Source organism: Caloenas nicobarica, chromosome 3 (genome assembly GCF_036013445.1).
Source record: "Caloenas nicobarica isolate bCalNic1 chromosome 3, bCalNic1.hap1, whole genome shotgun sequence".
In the NCBI taxonomy this organism is placed as follows: domain Eukaryota; kingdom Metazoa; phylum Chordata; class Aves; order Columbiformes; family Columbidae; genus Caloenas; species Caloenas nicobarica.
The window spans coordinates 96,004,101-96,020,874 of record NC_088247.1 but is presented as its reverse complement, the minus strand read 5'-3'; the positions used below and the strand labels follow the sequence as shown (position 1 = coordinate 96,020,874).

At 38.5% G+C, this 16,774-nt stretch overlaps 1 protein-coding gene across 3 annotated transcripts in view; it reads left to right on the top strand.

Moving 5' to 3' along the window:
• Positions 1–16,774, top strand: part of EML4 (EMAP like 4) — a 164,653-nt gene that overhangs the window by 97,504 nt on the left and 50,375 nt on the right. For 2 of the 3 annotated variants that reach the window (XM_065631052.1, XM_065631050.1), the window contains exons 3-7: positions 5,078–5,195; positions 10,502–10,675; positions 12,810–12,932; positions 15,893–15,918; positions 16,367–16,399. In XM_065631052.1, coding sequence (XP_065487124.1) covers positions 5,078–5,195; positions 10,502–10,675; positions 12,810–12,932; positions 15,893–15,918; positions 16,367–16,399 — 474 coding nt within the window. The remainder of the gene's footprint in view (positions 1–5,077; positions 5,196–10,501; positions 10,676–12,809; positions 12,933–15,892; positions 15,919–16,366; positions 16,400–16,774) is intronic. The other variant, XM_065631051.1, reaches the window with a different exon arrangement.

Genomic DNA, 16,774 nt, shown 5'->3' with positions numbered 1-16,774 from the left:
TGGGTTCTCTGGTGACTAAGAGTGTGGTTGAACATATATTTCTTTAGTAAGACTACTAAATTGGCTTTCTGTCCTTCAAGCCATCAGTTTTGTTTGCATAAAACCCCGTGGCATGTAATATATTTGAAATATAGAAATATTAATCAATTTTTGCTGAGAATGAAGTATTCTAAGGTGGTTGAAGGATTTGGACGTTGTTGTTATGCCTTATTGTTAAAAAAAAGGCAAGCTTAAAGAAAAACAGTGTAAGTAAATTTATTTTTTTTTTAACATGTAATTTGTTGTTGAACTTTTTACTTTAAATCCACTTGAATGAAGAGTCCAGAGAAGTTATTTTAATGAAGCTGCAGCTACTTACTTTAAATTGAAATTACCTGAAGAAGAGAAAGAAAGGTTTGGTTTTCCCTTGGAAGCCAGTTTACCTGTCAAGATAGCAGCAAATACAGATGTTAAATCATTGTTCCAGTTTACACAAGTAAAAACATAATAAACTATATTTTAAAATACTGAACTGTAACTTTTGGAGTTGGGAAAAATAAGTGAATTCCTAACTGATTCTCAGCTCTAGTACCTTATATGTATGTTTGGAAAGAAAAGCTATCGTGTTATCACAGGACACACATTTTCGAAACTTATCACTGTCTTTTACAGCTAGGCTTCAGTTTTTCCCCAGTTAACTAATCAAGACTGATAAAGAGTTGGAAATAGATTCTTGGTTTATTGTGGTCTGTTTTTTCTAATCCTACTTATCTTTCATTGACACACTTGTCTACATGTCACATGTTAATGAAATGCTTCTTTTGAACTCAACAGATACTATTCTATGAAAATTGTCAGAACAGAGTTGAATCCAGTATCCATAAAAGACATTTTTTACCACTTTGATCTCTGACAATTTGGCTTTAATCCTGGTCACCATACACTGACTTTCATTTTATGTTCAGTTTATGTCTGGCTTTTGTTCCAAACTATCAGATAAAGCTGAGTGCTATTCAGTCTGAAAAATTTCAGACTACTTATGCCAGCAGATGACGTATGACATGATACTGGCAGAGACGTGCAATCTGAGCACTGGGAGAACTTAATTGTTGTAGTCTATTGATCAGGAGTTTGTGTTCTCCTGTGCCGCTTCGATATTTCCCAGGTCCCTGAAGCAAAGTCGGCTGCTCTGGAGGACTAGCTCTGCAGTGAGAAAGGTTATAGCCTTGTTAATTTTTGACGTCTCTTGACTGTAGAGATGCTCTGGTTAAAAGTCATGAAGAGAGCTGTGTGTTTTGGGACTGGTGTGTCAGCTTCTCTGGGCTTGTGACCCAGCTGGGAGGATCCTGGCTGTGTGTCTCTGACCCCCTGGGCAGCCAGGCTTCGCAGCTCCACAGCCTGGGACGTGCACAGGGCTTCAACTTGCCTTTCCTTCTCATGGCTTAAAGCCTAAATAGATTTTCTTAACGTATAATTGCAGATTAATTTTATTTATTTTTTTCCCCCCCTTTAAAAATAAGTAATATCAAAGGTCATTTCTCAATATCTAGTTAAATATTGGGGTGCGTTAGAAGGGGTTTGGTTAGTAGGTTGAGGGAGGTTCTCCTCCCCCTCTACGCTGCCCTGGTGAGACCGCATCTGGAATATTGTGTCCAGTTCTGGGTCCCTCAGTTCCAGAAGGACAGGGAACTGCTGGAGAGAGTCCAGCGCGGGGCAACAAAGATGATGAAGGGAGTGGAGCATCTCCCGTGTGAGGAAAGGCTGAGGGAGCTGGGGCTCTTTAGCTTGGAGAAGAGGAGACTGAGGGGATGACCTCATTAATGTTTATAAATATGTAAAGGGTGAGTGTCAGGAGGATGGAGCCAGGCTCTTCTGGGTGACAACCAATGATAGGACAAGGGGCAATGGGTGCAAACTGGAACACAAGAGGTTCCACTTAAATTTGATAAGAAACTTCTTCCCAGTGAGGGTGACAGAGCCTGGGACAGGCTGCCTGCCCAGGGAGGCTGTGGAGTCTCCTTCTCTGGAGACATTCAAAACCCGCCTGGATGCCTTCCCGTGTAACCTCATCTGGGTGTTCCTGCTCTGGCAGGGGGATTGGACTGGATGATCTTTCGAGGTCCCTTCCAATCCCTGACATTCTGTGATTCTGTGAAAACAGAACATATAGAGAGCCTGGAAGGGGGCTTGTTTCTTAAGTGCACTGGGTTTGGGGTTTAGGGTTTTTTGTTTGTTTCATTGTTTTTGCTGGGTTTTTTTACATTTTATTGCACGTTTGGTGTGGCATACTCAACTATGACTGACCAAGGTTTTGTTCTGCAGTGTAAGAAACCTGATGTATTTTTGACACTTGGAAAAAATCCATCAATGCATGTTTTCCTAGATCTTGATGTTTTGGTCTGTGTCCAAATGTTTCTGTGACTTTTTCAAGAAACGTGTGATTCAGGAGATCAGAGTTATTTGTAATTTTTAGTCATTTTACAAAAATAGTTTTTATTTTGATTCAAAAGTCTTCACCTCAGACTTAAATTTGCATGCCACTTGTTGAAATTAGAAAGTACACTGCAGATCTACCATCAACATCCACTTCACTGAAAAACAAATAATCCCAAAAATGCCATACGGCTCCTTTTTTCAATCATTATTGCATTAATCATTGTGTGGAGCAGAGTGCATTCCTGTTGTCAGTATACATTGATGTACAGTTTTATTCATAATCAGTTTTGTCCTTGGATGTAAGTAGGAACTAAAACTTTTCATGTCTATTAGGGGAGATTACTCTAGATGCTGTCAGTGAACAAAATAATGATATGCTCCTTGCTTGAGAAAACTGAGCATTGGTTTTTTTCCTTCAACTTAGTAAGTTCCTGTAGCCTGTATGTAGTACCTCTGTTCTTTACACTTTCCACAGAATGCTTTCCACACTGTACTGAGAATTACCGCTATTATGCCTCCTGGTTCATGTTTCTGGAAAGCCACGCTAGCACTGGTTGGAGAGGCATTGATCTATTTGCGATGAGCAGGCGGAGATGTTAAGGTCAAATGTAGTTCAAGAGTGAATCATAGGCCTTGATATTATGCATCTCCACAAAGAAGATGATTTACTTTGTCACTGAAAATAAAGGAAGCTAATTTATGGGCTTCTAATACTAAAAGTGCTCTTTAAGCTCATGCACTTTTGTCCTGGCATCTAAGTTACACAGGGGGTAAAAATCTCTTGAGCTTTAGAGGTTTCGTACAGTATATCAACTTCTAAAATAAAATCTGTATTCCAAATGTGTGTGTTGCAAGTAAAATGGTCTCTAAGAAGTACTGGTTGCAAGGAATCACTAAGTTGATTTATGCAGAATTTAGGAAGAATAACAATGATCTTTCCAGTGTTTCTGTATTTGTGTCTTTCTTGAGATTTTCTTTGTTCTCATTTCTGCTGAGGTTAATCTGCATGCTCCTTTTGGCTTTCCTGATCTGAATTTCAGATATGGCCACATGCTGCTTGGTGCTTTTGAAGCAGTATATGGCTAGCACAGGTCAGCCCATTTCTGCCTTCATCCAAATAGTTCTGAAGTCCCAGTATTCCCTTGATGGGTAAATCTTGTATGTCAATTGCTTGTTTAAAATTAGAATTAATTTGCCTCTCAGCCTGCCTGGTAGGGCTATGATGTGACAAATGGACCAAAGGCTGGTATTGTTCAAGGGATGCATCTGTGCGAGTTTGCCCTCAGTCAGCAGAGTGGTCAATTCTCCCCGACTGCTTTTTTTACTCCTCACTTTTATGTACAATATATGGCCTCATGCCTTATCTATTTCACACTATTCCAAGCCTGCCATGAACACAGACCTGTTATTTTCCTGTCAATCGTGTCCTTCATGCTTTTGGCTGAAGTCAGAGCGGCTGAACAGCACAACCCCATGAGATGCAGTAATAACTTGCTGTTTGTGAAATGGGGATGTATTATAGCGCAGAGATGGGGTCAAAAGTGACCGCTCAGTTTTGGATGCTTTAATGTGAGATTAGCCCAGGGATTTTTTAAGGGCATGTAATGCTTCAGAGGGGAAAAACACAAGTTTAGCAGTTGTGAGGAGGAGGGGGCAAAACTCTTTTTCTGAATTAGACTTTAGAAATAGGACAGGCACACAAAAAAGGAAAGACACACAATTAGCGGGAAAGGGTGAAATGTCAGGTTCGAGTAAAATGCCTGTTTTTCACTGCCGGCCTGTGGCAGAGGCAGGTCTGGGAGCCGATCACCAGGCTCAGCTCTTTAAATAGAAGAGCCTTCGCTCCCTATGTCTTCCTTGCAATCCCCTCCCACATTCACAGCATAGTTTCAAACTTCTGCAATGAGTGAAGTGGGCATCTGACAGACAACAGCCTTCTTCACATAGACAGTCTTGATTCATCCCTGGAGGGGGTCTGTCATGTTCACTGGCTGTGGCAGATGTTCTACAGAGTAAACTGTATCAGAAACTTCATAACTATACCATAGTGCATATACTCAAAGGTCGATACCTTTTTAAGATGGAAGGGGCAGCTGAAAACAACCCGAAAAGCTTTGATTTTTGAATCCTTAGAATTGTAACCCTTAAATAACTTAATAATTCTTTCAGTGTAGTGAGGGCTTCTGTCTGCAACTTCTTTGAGCTTTAGTAAAAAACAAACAAATTGAAAGAAACAAACCTTATGTGGTATTATCTGAGCCGTGATGGTTTTGAACAACAGAGTTGAAATAATCAGATCTGTCCCACAATTGTTGGAGTGTCTGAAGGCTACACGTAAGCTATAATTCTCCCTGTGGATCACAACTGGAAAGAGATGTAGCATATCACTGAATTAAAGTATTTGATGGCAGCACAGCAGTAAAGAAGCTGACCCCTATCCGAGCATATTCTTGCCTTAATGTCCCAGGTCTCCTGTCTCCAGCTGCCAAGGTTAAGGCTTTCGTTAATATGTGTCACTGGATATAGGCTTGATGGTTGTCCTGAATGTTGGGACTGCTGCTATATGACACCAGGTCCACATCTGACAGCTTTCTGGTTTTTCAGATGGATCTTTGGATACAGCAGTAATACCTTGTGTTCTTCAATATTTTTTTTTTCCTAGGTCAGCCGAGCCTCTCCATGTCCTGTATAACTAATGGGAGTACGGGAAGCAGGAAAACAAGCCACAGTTCTTCTGTTTCTGTTGCCAGAAAAGAAACTCTTTCATCTGCTGCAAAAAGGTACTGACTTGTTATGATTTTTTTTTTTTTTTGGGAGTGGGGTGGTGGGGAACACAAAAAAAAAAAGAGCAAGAGTTTGATTTTTGCCTCTGCATGACCTTTAGCAGAGATTCCTGAAGTCTAGTAAGGCACAAATAAACTTTGGAGATGTACCGTGTTGTTGGGCTGCTTGCAGCAGGGTTCTAAAAGGATTCATAAATGGAGAGTATTTCTGTAATGTATAGTTTCTAAAATGCATTCTCACTGAGGCACAGAACGAGCAAATGTATTTCCAATACAAATGGAAATTTTTTTCCTTCTGGTATTCATCTGCATCTTTATTTTTTCCCAAGGAAATTTAAGGACAAAATTGACTTCATTGTTTGGAGTGTAAATAGGAGGCAATAGCAAAATAGCTGTGAAACAATAGTGAATTGTGTAAGATAAAAGTTTACATTTTTGTGTAGAAAATCTTAACCCAAAATATGGCTACTTAGTCTTTATGTAGAACGTGTATCAGCTCTCAAATGCGTAGAAATAGCACTGCTTGAGTATATGTAAGCTAAATGAGCTAAGCACCAAACAATAGCTTTTTACCTCCATGTAATGTTTTCAGCTGCATACAGTAAACAAAGCATCTGTATAACTACTTTATTCTGTGAGTCTGTTAGATAGTGATTGCATGGCTGCTTTAATCACCTATTCCTATTTGTTGGGTAGAACAGGCTGCCAGGTATAGCCACAGGGCAGAGAATAATGTGTAACCGTGGTAAATTATGTGAACAAATTCTTGGCCTCCGTAGAGTTCTCTGGCAACTCCAGTGGCTGGTTTATCTTCTAGTGTGGATGTAAATAACTGTGCTATACAACAAGACAGCGAAATGATATACTTAAGGGAATTGCTTTATGCAAATATAGACTGTACGAGAACAAACCAGAAGAAACTTCAGTGCCCTTTTGAATTTGGACAGCAAGGGTTGTGCCCTGCTTTTCACTCTTCTCCATTGTGTAGCATTGCATATCTTTTTATCGAACCCTTATGTTTGCTTTTTAGCAATAAATCAGATAGTGATCACTCTATGTCTCGTAGCTGTTAGTGTGACAGGCACCAGGACAAAAGACATGCCTGCAGGAAGGTATTTCTTAGTTAGCACTTTTCCATTAATCTTAACCTTGTGGCTCTTGGCACTTTGATGAGAGCCAGTCCAGTTCCTGTGATGTTCGGCTTGCGTTTGCCCTGAATCGCCTTCTTGATTCATTGACTGCTCAACACTTGACTACAGAAGAAGAGCAGAGTGGAGTGGCCGGCATCCCTTTCATCTAAGTTAAGGTCTTTAAAAGGAGACCTGGATAGGTCAGAAGAGGAAAGCCTTGAATATGCTGAGGGTGGCTCTCCCTGGACCCTCAAATAACTGTCCAGGGGAGGGTTTGGTTCTTCCAATACATCTGAAGATATGGGACTCGCTTTTGTAAAATTACCAGCTCAAGAAATGTGAAAGAAAATGTCCAGTATCAGGCTTTGTGGTTGGAGTGTTTTAACAACAGCAAAACTGTTCAGCACCAAACGAGTCAATGTCAGTAGAAGTCCCATTCCCTTAAAGTTGGGGTAAATGTTTCTATTTCTAACATTCTGTCAGTATGACAGGGAGGGAGGCCGAAGGAGAATATCAGCTGGTAATGGAATAGTTCACCCCAAATTGTCAGGGCTTTTCTTCAGGCTGGAGGTTGAACTGATGCAGCAGGTGGACATGGTCATCTGTTGATGCAAAATTACACTTCAGTTAGCAAACAGCCTCTATAGCCTGACTATAGCTTTTCATGTTCTAAGTACGTTTAGCTGTACATCTAGTCACAAATAATGGGAAGTCTACTTGTGTCCAAACTGTTATTGTTGTTGAAGTTCAGTGTCTGTATTTTGTGCAGTCTTAATATTGTACATTTCTGGGGCTCTGGCCCCTGTAGACTTGCCATTTCTGAGAATTTCTTCTGTTTTGTTTCCTGGACTGTTTAATCCTTGTTTTACCAACTTCAATACTGAGATCATGGAGATGGTCTGATTGCTCAGTAGCTGCACAGCAGTAGCACGTCTCATTTCAACAAAGGTATGCTAAAATATCAGCTGTCACTAAAACCAGAGCCCAGGAAGGTACCAGGAGCAACAGATAGATGATGTCCCATAGACAGGGATGAAGTCATGTACACGTGAAAATTTCAGCACTGTAGTCTGGAACTGGCTTGTGATAGAGGTGTCGAAACTCTGTAGAACAAAAAAACATGCTCCATACCTTGTGTTATTACTAAAATTGGAAACAGGTTTATACTTTGTACTTCAGGTGACTGTCACAAAGACTTGCTGGATCGTTTTCCTTAGGACTTAACATTCTTCTGAGAACAGCTTCTGGTAATAACAGCCTTCATGTTTCAGAATGACCACCCTCTGCAGTAGCTGCCAATGTGTTGTGGATGAAACATTGTGCCAAGGGAAATTAGAAAATCTGCAAAATTAGGACAGATAGTAATAGCTCTCAACTACCCTTATGTAGACTGAGGAAATACCTCATTGAGTTGGGATTTGGAACCAAGTTTTGGATGCATTAAAGGACTGCTTCCCAGAACAACCAGTCTTTAGAAACCCATTTGAAAAGGTGCTGGTTTTGATTTAGTTTCAGCTGTTGCAAAAGTCCTAGTTGAAGAGGTATTATTGGGAGAGCCACTCTGTAACAGCCAGTCATAATACAATTAAGCTGAAGATTTCAGCAGAAGTGAGCAAAACATAAATTCAGCACAAACATATTCAATACCAAGACTGGCACATACCTATATAATTTAGTTTCAAATGAAAATGGCAGTCAATAAAAGAAGCGCACTTAAAAAACCTGGTGGTGGATATGAGCACTGTGCCGGAACACAAGGTATACCCTGTCCTGCAACCCAAAGAGAAACCAGGGTGATCCTGTGATTCTTGTGGCCCAACAGAGAAGTTAAGGACTGAACCTAATGGCAAAGGTGTGAAACAGTCCACAGCTGACAAGCTCGGTGAAGATACTGAAGAGGTTCCCACACTGAACCTGTGGAAATTCTAGGAAATGGATCAGATGAACACAGAAAATACGAGACCAAGTTGGTGAGTTAGACGATATGCTGCTGTCAGCAGCTGGCATTCACCCAAGCTTGCTGGAGGACCCCAGAGGTGACTTGCAGTATTGCTGGTGTCATTGTAAACAGGACGTTCCAAAAAGCGTGGTGAAAGGGACTGCAGGTAGTGACCCCACTGTTACGCTGCCATTGGAGACAGAACGTGATGCCAGGTGAGCCACTGTTCTCACCAAGCAGGACGAAGCTACCAAGCTGGAGTTACGGAAGTCATTTCATTTGGGTGTTCTCTCTCATTCTGCTTCCCTCATCTCTCTTACTATTATTAGACTGTATTTTTGAAATCCTCAAGTAGGGGTAACGGGAAAATTGGAAGCACGTCTTCCAGAAAGAATTAAATTTTTAAAAAAAGTCTCTCCTCATAGGGGGACTTCATTCTGACAAGTCCTGAGTTTATGGGAGAATGAATGCAAAGGTCTATGAGTGTACCTGTCAGAGAAGGAAGAGAGACTCCAGGTTCTTTTAGTGACAAGAGATTCCAAGAATTCATTTCACTATACTGCATTTCTTGCCACAGACTGTGAAATGACTAAGATTACATAGTATGTGTTTGCATCCACCAATGCAAGCTAAGTCTTCTGATTAAAAAATATATTTTTTTAAATGGTTCTAGTTAATTAAGGACTTCTGGCTATAAATTATTAAGCAAAACTCCAAGGTTCTTCAAGCTTCGTTCTTTATGTTCACATACATCTACTCAAGAAACGTGAAAGCTTTTTCTGTTTTGTTTTCATCTGTTTTTTCTGAAAATAAAATGTATCTTTGGTTTATATTGACATTTTAAACTAGTTTACAGAAGAAATCCTGAGTGATCCATATAAATGTATTTTGGGGTTTATATTATTTTTCATGTCTTGACCTATTCTACAGTGATTCTTTGGAAGCATTTAGAAAAGTCGAAATTGTAACCATTGACAGCTTTGTCTCAGTGGCAGGTTACATACTTTTAACTGAAATAACAAATGAAACAAAAAAAGGGTCCTAGGAATGTTATGTTAAAATTGAGAGCCCGTTTGTCTTACTGTTTTTCTTTTTGTGGGGGAAGGTAAATGGCAACACAAGTAATTAAGATTACACAAGAGTTCAAGGGGGGAATTGGTGTGAGGGAATAGAAATCTGGATTCTCTTCTTCGGAAAGATCCTATTTGTTTTTTTACTTTGCAGGTTTCTTTGAACCTAAGAGAAAAATCTTTCTTTTCCCTTTCTAGCCAGTGTTTGTATCTTGCTTTTTGTTCACTGAGAAATTTATATTGGAAGATGGAGGTTTTTAAATCTTAAAAAAGAAATAGGCCACGCACTACAGAATAATCTTCTCTTTTAGGTCCTGCTATTGTTTATGTGATTCAGTATATTGCGAAGCATGCTATTTTGTAAAGACTCTTTAAATTAATCTTCTTGTTTACTTAGTGGACCTTTGGTTAGGTTCTTAGTGAATTTAAAGTTGTTAATGACATGTATTTAAAGCTGTTTCAAATGTTAGCCTAATAAATACAGCACTATGAAAATAAGGATTGTATTCTTAGCTGTCATTTACTGAAGGCTTTAAAGAAGTGGCAAGAAACCGATGCCAGTCAAGTACAGATCAAACCAGTGTTGAGTTTCCAGGGGTGGTTTCCTTTGAACTCTGATGCAGCCAGAAAGAGCTAAGGGACCAGCAACAGCATTTCACTCTCTCGGTGAGAGTGCAAATATAAGGGGTACCACGCACGTCCAGAAATACAGAGAGAGGGGTGTAGCTTCATGGCAGGCTTCAACTAAATCGGAGATGATTTTTTTTTTTTTTTTTCTGAGGGACAGCTGACTTGTGGTGCATCAACTTGTGTCAGCTTTGGATGCTGTAGAAGCACCCGTGAATGAAGGACATATTCAAATCAAACTTGTATTCGTTTTAAAATCAGAGTAAACTTAGTAAACTATGCAGTAAAAATAAGTAAATAATTCTCCATGTCTCTCTCACCTTTTTTTATTTTTGGAGCTTGTGAACAGGTCTTTTAGGAAAATGCTGACCTGTAGAGTGAGTAAATAATCAAAGTGTTCTTTCAGTGGTTATATGTAGTAAGTTGTTACATGCTTCTCCCATCTTTTCACAGAGGGCATTTTCTCCCACCTTTTTAATTTATTTGCTTGTTCTCTTTTTTTTTTTTTTCCTCCCTATGTTGTACTTTATTTTACAGCAGTACAGAAAAAAAGAAGGAAAAACCTCCAGGACAGAAAGAAAAAAAAGAGGAATCTCATTCTAATGATCAAAGTCCACAAACTCAAGCATCACCTTCTCCCCAGCCCTCCTCACAGACTCTCCAAACACACAGGCAAACTCAAGAAAGCAAGAGTTCTGCTCCAGCTAAAAGGTTTTCACAGTACCACAGTACAGAATTAGAAACTGATTATAATGATACTGAGTTCATATTTGACAACAAGTCATGTGAAATAGTTCCAGTCTCATGATCAAGTTAATAAGTGTTTTGTATTTTTTGTGCTTGAGAAGATGCATTTAACATGCATTGTAACAAAGCAAATAAGTAAAAATGCAATTTTTCTTTGAGTAAATTTTTAAGATTACAAAGTTGTTTATTTTCTTCTCTGTGATTGAAATCCTAATATGATGGATTACCTCTAATCAGTCGTTATTCTAAAATATTTAATGATGACTTTGATCCTTCTCAAAATACACTTCATAGGTTTTGTGTGGCATAGCTGAATTGTGGAGTGTATTTTGCATGGGACCATTTACTACATCTTGTAACAGTATTTGTTAAATACTGGCATCATTGCAAGTCTTCCTTTGGGAGTATTTCTTCTCAAATTATTCTTTAAAATGACTGCAGTTTAGATTTTTTTTTTTGCAGCCCTTCCCCTTTTCCATTCCTGCAAGGTTGCAGGGTGGTTCACTTTTATTCTGATTCTTTACACAAGTGAAGTTCTGGTTTTACACCCAAATCATAGAACTGCTTGACTTAAGTTTATTTAGGTTTACATTTAAGTTCCCATTCATTTTAGTAGGAATTAGAAACAGAAAAAATGGTACTCCTGGATTGTTTTTTAATGGCTTTTTAAAGTTAAGGAAATGGATTTTAAGATTTGGGTGATTTTTTTTTTTTTTTTTTTTTTTCTTTTTTTCCCCTGAGTTTCAAAATGATGTGGATCACACAGTGTGGTTTCTTTTTTCTTTTTTTGGTTCATTGGCACCTTAATGTTTTAGAAGGTGTGAAATTTTCTTTTACTGTTTGGCATTTAGGAGACCGAAACAAACTCTTAAGAAAATGAAATTTATTATTCTGAAATGTACTATCGTTCACAAGATTATGTTGTCTTGCATTGCTCAAATTCACAGCTCTAATAAATATTTAAACTTTCACTTGACTGGTGCATGTTATAACACTCCATAAAGGCTCTGTCTCCATGTCTTGCACAAACTCTTAAGTTTGTCTGAAGCTGAACTTGTGGCCTGTTGTTCTCCTGCCTGGTATCTCACTGTAAAGATGTTTGTCTGAAGTCTTGCTTACTAATCTTTTGCAGTGTGGGGAGAACAGTAAACACCTTTTTTAGTCTCCTTATGGTTTAACTTGATTTGATTAACTTGTTCGTCTCAGGACTTTTCATCCTCTTGTGCTGGGGAAGCAGCTTGCCATTTCTACGGTTGCAGTTCAGGACTTATTCCTGCAAAAAGCATTTCTGACGGGATGAAGTGTCATAGTGTTAGCAGGACATACGCAGCCTTTAAATCAGCTGGCTGAAGAATAATTTGGGCCAGGTCACTTGCGAACACATTTTCCATGATTAAGGTGTATGTGAAACTAATGAACTAATGACTGCAAAACTTGCAGGTTCTTGTTAGTGCAAATTGGCTACAATAAGATTGCTGAAAAATTGTACCAGAATTCATGGATTTAATCATCTGTAGTATTGGGCCAAACCTAGCTTACCTTACTCATGCAAGAAGTTTGCAGACATTTCTTGCAAAAGATTAAAGGCAGTAACGTGGTTTAGAATGCGCTATCTGCAAAACAGCCATATGAAACTGTAATCTGATAGAACTGTTCTGCCTCAGAAATCAGCACACTAAAGCTGGTGAACAGTTAATCAGGGGAAAAAAAAATTCTTCTTTGTTACCTTCTTAAGTTATTTTTTTAAAAAATAATTTATTCTTTAAGGCTAATATACTGTAGCCTCCTTTTTTCCACTTTTGTAATTATTAGCAATATAGTAATGAAGTATAGAGTTATTTTGTTCAAGGCTTTATGTAAGAGCATTTGGAAAGGGAAAGGAATGGATAAAACTTTTGGCAACTGTCTTGCTGAATTGTTTTCATTCATCCAGTTAGAACTTTTTGACTAATCTTTTTTTCCTGTTTCGTGCTTCAGCTTGAAGGAAGACCTAGCTCTGCTTTTGTCTCCTGCTGCTTGATCTGTCAGTTGCATACCAGTTCCAGTTATTGTTATCTTATTATCTTGTCATTTTAAAATATATTTTTGTTTCTTCTAGCATAAAGAAAACTGCTGAAAAACCTCATGGTGCTTGGGAGAGTTCAGATGACAGTCGTAACAAGCTGCTGAGAGTAGCATCAACATCTAAATTGATATCAAAAGTGGTGAAGAATGCAGACAAGTATGTATCACTTGAGTACATAAAAGCAAGTGAACTTTATTCAAGTCAAAATATTATGAAAATGCATAATTTTAGCGAACTTATTTATTTATATGCTAAGACCATTTGCATCTTTGTTTTTACCAGGAGTGATTACTTGCATAACCTGAAAAGATGCCCGTGAAATCTTAAAATTATTATAAAATGTGAATGCACGATTTGAGTGTAAATACATTTTAATATTGCTCATTTGGGTTAGCAGAATTATGCACTGTGAGTTAAGATTTATGGCTTAGTGCCACTGTTGTGAAGCTTCAAACTAGTTTTTTCCTAATTAAAACAGATTTGAAAATGTAAGTGTATTTCCTTGAAGTTAATTTACTGGATTTGACATAGTACGTGTGTTTCTAAAGTAGACTATAATAGTAAGGATATACTGTTAGCATTTCAGGTGGGTCTCTCAAATTAACTGTTTAACAGGTTCCTTATTGCAGGTTTGAGATAATAGGCAGGGATCTTTTCAGTGTCACCTTCAGTAGGTGATGTGCTGTAGCCCATTGGGGTTTTTTGTGCTCTTGAGCATCAGATCTTCTTAGTTTGTGGTCTCCAGTGGAGGCCTCACCGGGGATGAAGAGCCCAGAGTAGTAAACTTCTCCTACTGTCAGCACAGGGACAAGAGTTTGCTTTTTGCTGTAGCTCCACATTGCTGACCCCGTTGTGACCCGCTTTGTGTCCTCAGTGTTCTTTGCCGATAGGACTTGCCCCTTCATGTTTGCACACTTAGTTTCTGGTTTTGACTTTGTTGAAATTTTGCTGGATTTGTTGAAATTGTTGTGTTGACTTTTTGACTGAGTCCTTTCCTATTTGCCAAGATCTCCCCAGCATGCTGGCAGCTTCTCCCAGCTTGATGTTGTCTGCAGATTTCATATATCTGCTCATTAATCTTCATTCAAATAGCCATTTACTGTTCCAAGGCAGAACCACCTGGAAAACTCCCACTATGACAAATAAAGCTCTTCAGACTTTTCAGAGTAGCTTCCAGTCCTTTCATGATCGTGTCTATAGTGCTCTCCTTAGTTTGCATGTAAGACTGTCAAATACATACTTAGAGTCAAGAGCAGTGCAAGTGCATTCCTTCTTTCCTAGGAATGGGAAGAACAAAAACGTTTTAAATTAACCTTGGGTGTGGATATCAGCACGTTTACTAAAAGCTTTATGCTTAGCCTGAAGAGTTCTGCAGAGCTGTGAAGTACTGTATGTGAGGAATTACGGGTTACATTTTGCAAGTATTTATTTTCCTTTTATAGTTGGTTTTCACTGTTGGAATATAAAAGCCCTTTGGCAATTTAGATTATGGCAGGGTGCTGCTAGATAATATTTTGGAATAAAGAAACCCTCTGTCTTGATTTCTACATATCAAGTTTCTTTTCTTGGTTTTTGTTATACTACTAAAATATTTTTCACAATGTGGTATATACTTCAAATTTACTAATAATGGAAAGTTAATATTACTTTTATTGACATTATGTATACTGGTTCAGGCATAGTCAAAATAGAGCTATCGTGTTTCATTTTCCCATGATTCCACTTACTTTCTGAAAGACTTTAAATGCTGCCCTTTTACAGTCTCTAATCAGGTATCTAAGAGTGGACAAGGAAAGATTAGGATTAATTATTATGATAATTATAATAAAAGCGGTATTTGCATTCAAGCGAACACATTAATACTCATTTCTTACTCCCATCTTCTATGCACAGTTTCTAAAAGAGCTGTTTGGTTTTGTGCAAAGGCATATTGTTACATTGCATTTATCATTCCCAATTAAGAAACTCTGGCCTAATCTGCCTGAAGTTACTGGAGTCTTGTGCAAGGGAATAGAATTCAGACCCTAATGTGGGCCCCAGGACAGAAATATTCTACATATGCTTTGCGCTACCAGCCCAGGAGGTGAACTTTGTTTAGTAAGCTCAGTCTTTAAGCCAACACCGAGCTGTAAATCAGCCTGATAAAGCCGTAAGAAGTAAGAGGGTTCCCACGGCAGCCCATCATTCAGAGTTTCGCGGGCAGGACTGGGAATCCAATTTTAATTTTTCATTTGACAGTGTGGAAAAGGGTGATTCTGCCAACAGCCAGAGATGACTTTCCTCATGCGTATGCTTGACCCTTTGTCACTGTTGCAAAAATTTGACCTCCATCCAGCTAAAAATACTGGATGCCACTCATACCTTCCTGTTGAATTTCAAATGAATTCAAGGGGTGTTTTTTGTGCAATACATTCTCCCATCAAGGAATGTTATTCTGGTAAGAAGTAGCACTGATGCTGGAAATTAGTATTTCTTCCATTTTTAGAAAAAAGGATTGAGGTTTTTTGTGAGTATTCCTTCCTGGTTTTGCTAAAGAGAGTCGTTTCAGCTGCACTCCTTTGAAGACTTTGTGTTCTGCATCCAGTAATGCTGCATGGATCCAGTTTAAATGGAACTGCAACTTTATTACATTTAACCCATGTATCCAACAGGGTTAATTCCTAGAAAAATTTGCTGTGTTGTGTGCTGACAGCTTATTTTGACAGGCGTTAAATGCTTTGCAGGCAGGCCCGAGGGTGTTTGTCAGCTTAAAACATTTGGTTATTAGAGATTTACTCTCTCAAAATGGAATATTCCGTGCACGAGGAATATACCCTCCATAATTTAACTTTAAAAGGTTTTTATATTTTGTTGTTATCACAATAGTTCTTAGGAACCCTTACCATAGGGCCAGAGACTTTAAGTTACTTGAAAGATACAGGGAACTACATAAATTACTGTATGGGTAAAAATGCACTACGATGACCAAGATTAGTTCTTTAGCATCTTATACTGTACTTACACTATACACAGAACCTGATGAGATTGCCAAATGCAACAATGTGTAAGAACTAGATGGCATTGGTTGAGAAGCATTTCACATATTATTAACAATATTATTTTGGATTTTTCCCCAGGCACAAAGATGTCATCGTCAGCCAAGGTAAATAAAAGCATTTATTTTTAAATACTGGATGAAGTTCAAAAGATTTGCCCTTGACTGAATAGTATTTCCTGTAAATAAATACATTGGGATGTATGCTTATGAAACAGGGATATAGAGCTAAAATAGCATTAATAATTACTCCAAGAATTCATCTGGCCAAATGTCACTCAAGACCTGTATAAGGATCTTTGAAATTATGGAGGAATGCCTCATCAGATTGGATCTTTAGGAGAGACAGAAAATTTTGGTGGGTGGCGAGAGGATTCATTTTACTTTTGTGAAACAAAAAACCTTTTAAATTATATTCTCTGAGTGTATGTGCATAAATCGAGGTTATGAAAACAAAAATCTGAAGTTTTGACCTGTGTGCCAGTCTTCGTCCAAGCAGGTGTGAGTGAGACTTTAGAAATAGTTTTAAGATATTTTATTTCTGTCCCATAACCAGCAAAAATGTCAACTCGTGAAAAAAACAGCCAAGGTAAGAATTAAGCTATGCCTTTTGGTTGCTTTCTACTTTATCGCTCTCACAAATCTTTTATTTGGCTCTTCACCATCAAAGAGCATCAGTGCATAATCTCTTAAAATCTTTGAGCATTTAAATAAATATTTCAACTTTCCTATTATGGGAACCAATGGTAAGACAAGGGCTAATGGGTGCAAACTGGAACACAAGAGGATCCACTTAAATTTGAGAAGAAACTCCTTCTCAGTGAGGGTGACGGGACACTGGAACAGGCTGCCCAGGGAGGTTGTGGAGTCTCCTTCTCTGGAGACATTCAAAACCTGCCTGGACGCCTTCCTGTGTAACCTCATCTGGGTGTTCCTGCTCCAGCAGGGGATTGGACTAGATGAT